The 6,473-nt window shown below is 42.4% G+C and overlaps 1 protein-coding gene across 1 annotated transcript; it reads right to left on the reverse strand.

The window, feature by feature from the left end:
- Nucleotides 1-553: 553 nt before the first annotated feature.
- On the reverse strand, nucleotides 554-4,198 carry LOC137302217 (probable G-protein coupled receptor 139). Its single transcript, XM_067971874.1, has 2 exons — nucleotides 4,102-4,198; nucleotides 554-1,449 (listed from the first exon to the last, which is right to left on the reverse strand). Exons 1-2 carry the CDS (start codon nucleotides 4,196-4,198, stop codon nucleotides 554-556), a joined length of 993 nt encoding a protein of 330 aa, XP_067827975.1.
- Nucleotides 4,199-6,473: the final 2,275 nt, after the last annotated feature.

Here is a 6,473-nt window from a genome sequence, read left to right on the forward strand (position 1 = left end):
AAATAATAAAACACACTTAGACTAAGGAGCAAGGTTTGATTGGAATTAATGTAGAAACTTTGATGCTGTTTATCTACTTGTCCCAGTGACGGTGCACAAATTAATAACCTCCACAATCTACCTGCTGCCTTGACTGTTTTCTGGTTTCGATCTTGGAATTCAAAAAGTCTTCCTTCAAAGGTCGGCAGAGATAACAGAGATTTATCAACACTGAGGTGCTAAACATCTTCTGTTTGACCGGACATTGTTCACAAATGGATTATTTATGGAAATAATCACAAGGGGTCATTCCCAAAAAAACCGGAATGCGAGCTGAGCACAGGACTGTATAAAGCAGCTAACCGCTCTTGGGCAAGTGTACGGTCAAACCGCATCTGCAGATAGATCATGTCTGGGTCCTATCTGGTGAAGAATGGCTACATTAACTTACTTTTAAGACAGAACCAGGGTGTGAAATGTTTCACAAAACATTAAGGCGAAAAGAAGCCCCACATTAAATTCGACAGAACATCGAACAAAAATACCTGAAACTGTGAGAAAGTGTGAGATCTTCTCATCTAATTAATTTGACCATCATTGCGAGGGGATATTTCACTCCATTCCTCAACTCTTCTCTGAATTTCCTTTGGGTCACTGCATAAATAAAAGTGTTCGTGCAGCAACTCAGGAGCTGGAGCATGAAGCCGATTTCTCGTACAAATGTGGGCAGGGGAACAGGATATCCCAAATAATCCAACCGTTTCAATATAGAACACACCATGAACACCACCCATAACAGGATGAAATTTCCAGATATAACAAATAGTACAACGATCGATTTCCTTCGGTTCTCCATCTCTGGGTCACTGGAACTCTTCCCACTGCTCGGACCCCGGATTCTCCTGCGGGCTCTGCTGGCCACGAAAATGTGTCTGACCGTCAATATATTGAACAGTACAATCAAAAGAAATGGAACAAATGGAGTGAAAATATAATGCATTAATTCAATGGCCGCCCAGGCCAGCGAACGAGATACTTCGGGTGTCACGCGGCAAAACCAGGGACTGTTCGAAAGCCAATACTCATTTTTATACAGAAAATACCAGAAAATGTTCTTCAAGCCGCTCAGCACGGTCACTGTTCCGAGAACCACAGCCGCCGTCTTCTCGGTGCAATATTTAGTTTTCAGCTTCTGGCAACAAATGGCCACAAATCGATCAAAGGTTAAAGTGACCGTGAACCAAACACAACAATCCATGACTGCATAAAGCAGGACGGCGTGGATATTACACAGTCCAACGTACCACAGAAATATAAATTCGTCCCAATAAACAATAGGAACCTGCCTTAATATCAGATCGAAGATAACGACCAGTAGATCTGCCGCTGCCATGGCCACCAGGTAGCGAGTGACACATTTGGAGAGACCGCATTTTCCACGAGACAGGATCACAATCGTCACCACGTTAACTGGAAGCAAGACGGAAATTGGGAAATGATTCACCAGACTCAGGAAAAACACTAATTTGTTGCGTTTCCAGTGAAATAAAGGAAGGATCAGGTGAGAGAACAAGGACATCAATGTTCTTCACAATAACCTGAAATGCACCAAGAAATTTGCAGGTTGGCTTTGCCTCCAGTGATGGAATCTGATTATTTTAGCTGTGACGGGCTTTGTAATCAGAGTAATGAATCGGCAAATAAGTGAAGCAACGGGATAGAATGAAACATCGTTAAAAACGGAAACTTAGTTTGGAATGAATATCGAAGCAACCAAACGGAAAGTGAGAGCCTCACCGACACCTGAGCAGGGGCGGGGGGGGGGGGGGGAGGATAGTTGAGATTCTTGCATGTTTGAATTGTAGTGTGTGTGCGTTAGCTACTGGGGTGATACCTGGATTTCATGTCCCGAGGTGGGGAAGGGATAAATGGTCCCTGGGAGGAAGAGGAATGGTGAAATCGCTAATGCCCTTTGAATGGAATAGTGAGCGAACAACACCCAATCTGTGCTCATACGTTGACGATTGTCACTTGTTCAAGGCATTAAAAGCATCTGGACAATGGCACAAATCGAACCCGCCCATCCAATGTTTTAATGTACATACGAGATAGGAGTATCGCAACATAGGAATTGCTTGATCAAAAAACACCAACGTCCATCGAGTGCACCTTCTACCTTCATGGTAGTCACATGATACAACAATAATGGAGTTGGCGACAAATCATAGCAATCAGTCTCTATCAATCAATTAATGAGGTGAGGAAAGACCCGAGTTTAGAAACGTTTGAGAAAGATAGATCCAAAATCACCTTTTCCTTCCCAAGCATGTGTCACTAACCATGTGTCATGTCTCATATTACTCAACTGCTGCACCCAAAATGTTATTTTCTGAACGAAAGCTCGCTAATGAATCAATACTCACTGTTTCCACCGTCTCCCTAAGGAGCCTGTTCCATAGGTTGGCTGCTCAAACACAGAAATATTCTTTTTGCAGCTTAGTTTTGACTTTACCCCCCAACTCACCCTTCAATTGCAGGCCTTGACCTTTACTGTCCTATTGTTCTCACAAGGTGAAACGGAAACAGCCTGCCGTGGTCCACATTATCTAGTCTTGAAATAATTATTCCACTTTTCTGCTTCTGGTCTAAAATACTAAATATTTCAATCCCTGTTCGTTTTCTATATTAGAAGTGAGGCCCAATCTGATACTCTGCTCCCTGATTCCCAATGGTCAATCATTGGATGAACGGAGTTACAGTCACGATAAGCTCCAAGATCGGCAATTGGATTTTCAGGGTCATGTGTGATGCTCCGCACCAAAAATACAAAGGTAGAAAATGACAATATAATGTCGTTAATTTTGCAGGCAAGTTTTCTATTTACATTACAGGTAACATTTGTAACAATCGTGGAATAATATGCCTGGTAGTATAATACACAATAGATTCAGAGAATCATAGAAAGTTACGGCACTGAAGGAGGCGATTGGGCACATTGTGTTCATGCCAGTCGAAGCGAGCAAACCAGCTTGATCGCACTTTCCAGCAATTGGCCCGTCGCCATGTAGGTTACCTCACTTCAAGTGCACATCGATACTGTTTAAATGAGTTGAGGGTTCTGCCTCTTCTACCCTTTCAGGCAGCGAGTTCCGGACTCCCATCACACTCTGGGTGAAAATAATTCTGCTCAGTTCCCCACTAATCCTTCATACCAACCTGTGATTACAAATCGATCTGAATTCTAGTCAAATAGTGTTAATCTTGCTCTTTCCCTGAAGTAGTGGGAATTCAATAAACTTCCAATTCATACAGCGAAAATGCACGATCAAATATTGAATGAGTTTCACGATCAGAATGCGACCCTTACATTGATTGAGGGTCTCGATCAGAGAAACAAAGCACTGTACAAACCAGGCACGGGATTAGATTATCAATGCAGATCAATTATTAGAAATGAAACCATTAAATGATCTGAATAAATTAAATAGTAGCTCACTGAACCATTCTAATTTAACCATTCAGAAATAGTGACACCAATGCAGATCATGAAGCGGTGGAAAGCGAGAGAGTTGAACCAGATTGGATCATCAATGCATTTGTCATTTATCTGGTAGGACTCATCTGTACAACTAAATAACGAAATTGAGCCGAAATTGCAGAGCGTGTTAGATAATAAAACGTTTCTCACTTGTCAGTCGGACTCAGTATTTACAGCAGAATGCACACTTTTAATTAACAGAAAGATCCAGTAACATGACGTGTGTTGTCGTCTGAAAGAAGACCGGGATCTTAATAAGATCGCCTGGAATGGGACTAATAATGGCAACTAAGGACACACTTTTCATTGAACTGACACCAATGAATGGGAATTCACATCACTGGACCATGGGCCATCATCATACACACAAAAGAGCAATGGAAAAAAAAAACATAATTGCACTTTGAAAGCGTCTTTCACAACCTGAGAACCTTCCAAAGTGCTTCACAACCAATGAAGTTTGCAGTGTAGTCACTGTTGTAATGTAGGGACAGTAATAAAATAAAGAGATGAACAGGCGGACAAAGAAGCCGCGTACAGATAAACTCGGCTTCCTGAAGTACCAGGTGCAGATTGTATCTTACCCGGGACACCGAACGCAGCCAGGATGGGGTAGTAAATCTTTTGTATGTCATTAAGCGCCCATAGAATCTGGAGCTTGATCATAAAACTCAGAGACATTATTTCCCCTCCAGTAAGAAGCGATGATTCGATGGTTGGTCCTCGTGCTGGGATCAGTTCTCCGATTGAAACATTGAGTGGATTTTCCTTAATTATAGCAGAGCGAATTCAACCGTTCGGAAAATGAGGTCCCGCGCTGACTGGGTTTAATCACAGTCACTGAACAAACACACTGTTTACACAGGAGATACTTCAGAACTTGTCTTCCTGGAGACTTGAATATCCACTAAAATCATAAACATACAAGTTGGTGTTAAAGGGCAACCCCGAAAAACCGAGATATATCGGCTGGCTTTATAAACATACCCCGGTAAACCCAGATATATCAACTGGTAATCGCAGTAAACCGCGATAAATACAGATGTGCAGGCTGGTGATCTTAGAAAACCCTGATCAACTCAGATATTTTGGCTGGTGATCCAAGCAAACCCTGATAAACCAAATATATATGTTGTTGATCCCAGTGAACTCCGATTGACTCCTATATATAGGCTGGGGATTGCAGGAAAACCTGATAAGCCCCGACACTAATATATCCAGATATGTCGGCTCTTGTGTCAGCAAACTGTGATAAACCACGTGACAGGAAACAAAGAGCAGTGGTGAACGGTTGTTTTGTCGGACTGGAGTTAGGTGTCCCTTCGTGTTCCCCAAGGGTCGGTTCTGAGACCACTGATTTTCTTCATATATATAAATGACTTGGACTTGGGTGTAAAGGCCACAATTTCAAAATTTGCAAATGACACAAATCTTGTAAGGGTGGTAAACGGTGATGAGGATAGCGATTAGACTTCAAGAGGATATAGACAGGCTGGTGGCATGGCGGGCACGTGGCAGATAAAATTTAACGCAGAAAATGCGAAGTAATACACATTGGTAGGAAGAACGAGGAAATGAAATATTAACTCTATTGCACAACGAGAAAACGGTTAAAAAAGCAGACGGGATCCTGGGCTTTTTAAATGGGTGCATAGAGTACAAAAGTAAGGAAGTCATGGTGAAACTTTATAAAAGACTGGTTCGGCCACAATTGGATTATTGTTTCCAGTTCTGGGCACCCGACTCTAGGAAAGATGTGAAGGCCTTGGGACGATGCAGATGAGATTTACAAGAATGATTTCAGGGGTTTGAGTTACATGGATAGGCTGGAGAAGCTGCGGTTGTTCTCCATGGAACAGAGATAGTGGCGAGTAGATTTGATTGGCGTATTCAAAATCATAAAGAATCCAGACAGAGCAGATAGAGAGAAACTGTTCCCATTGGCGGAAGGATGAAGAACCAGAGGACATAGATTTAATGTGATTGGCAAATGAACCCAACATGACATGAGGAAAAACGTTTTGCCACAGCGATTGGTTAGGATCTGTAATGCACTGTCCAAGGAGGTGGTGGAGGCAGATGCAATCATGGCCTTCTAAAGGAACTGGATAAGTACTTGAAACGGAAAAAATGCAGGGCTACGAGGACAGGACTTTGGACTGGGGCTCGCTGGATTGCTCTTGCATAGATCTGGTGCAGATTCGATTGGTCAAATGACCTCCTTTCGTGCTGTAATCTTCCTATGATTCTATCACTCTATATTGATCACAGTAATCGGTAATAAACTACGATCTAACGCTGGTGATCAAAGTTAACCACAATCAATCTACATATTTATATTTTGGATGGTAATCCCCGCAAACCCTGATAATCCGAGGTAGAAAGTCTGGTAATCCCAGTGAATCCAGTGATAAACCCAAATATGTAGAGTGATCATCATAGAAAACCCACTGATGAAGCCAGATACATAGGCTGGTGATCCCAGTAAACACGAGAAGCCCAGATATATGAACTGGTGACCCAAGTAAACCCTAATAGACCCAGATACATAAGCTGCTGATCGCAATAAGCCCGATCAACCGAGATATATAGGCTGGTGATTCCAGTCAGCACAGTGATCAACCCAAATATATGGATTGGTGAACCCAGAAACCCCTCATAAACTCAGATATAGAGGCTGGTGATCTCAGTAAACCCCGATAAACCGAGATACATCGGCTGGTAGTGCCAGTGAACCCCGATAAACGTTGATATATGCTTATGATCCCAATTAATGCCAATGAACCCATATAAATAGGCTGGTGATCGCAGGAAACCGCTCTTTTAAACGCAGATATATATATCGGCTTGTTATCCCAGCAAATGCAGTTAAACCCCAATGTGTAGGCTGATTATTCCAGCAAATGTCGATAAACCCCAATATGTTGGTTGGTGATCCCAATAAAGTCATCCCCTT

This window comes from Heptranchias perlo, chromosome 35, assembly GCF_035084215.1.
Source record: "Heptranchias perlo isolate sHepPer1 chromosome 35, sHepPer1.hap1, whole genome shotgun sequence".
NCBI classification, from domain to species: Eukaryota; Metazoa; Chordata; class Chondrichthyes; order Hexanchiformes; family Hexanchidae; genus Heptranchias; species Heptranchias perlo.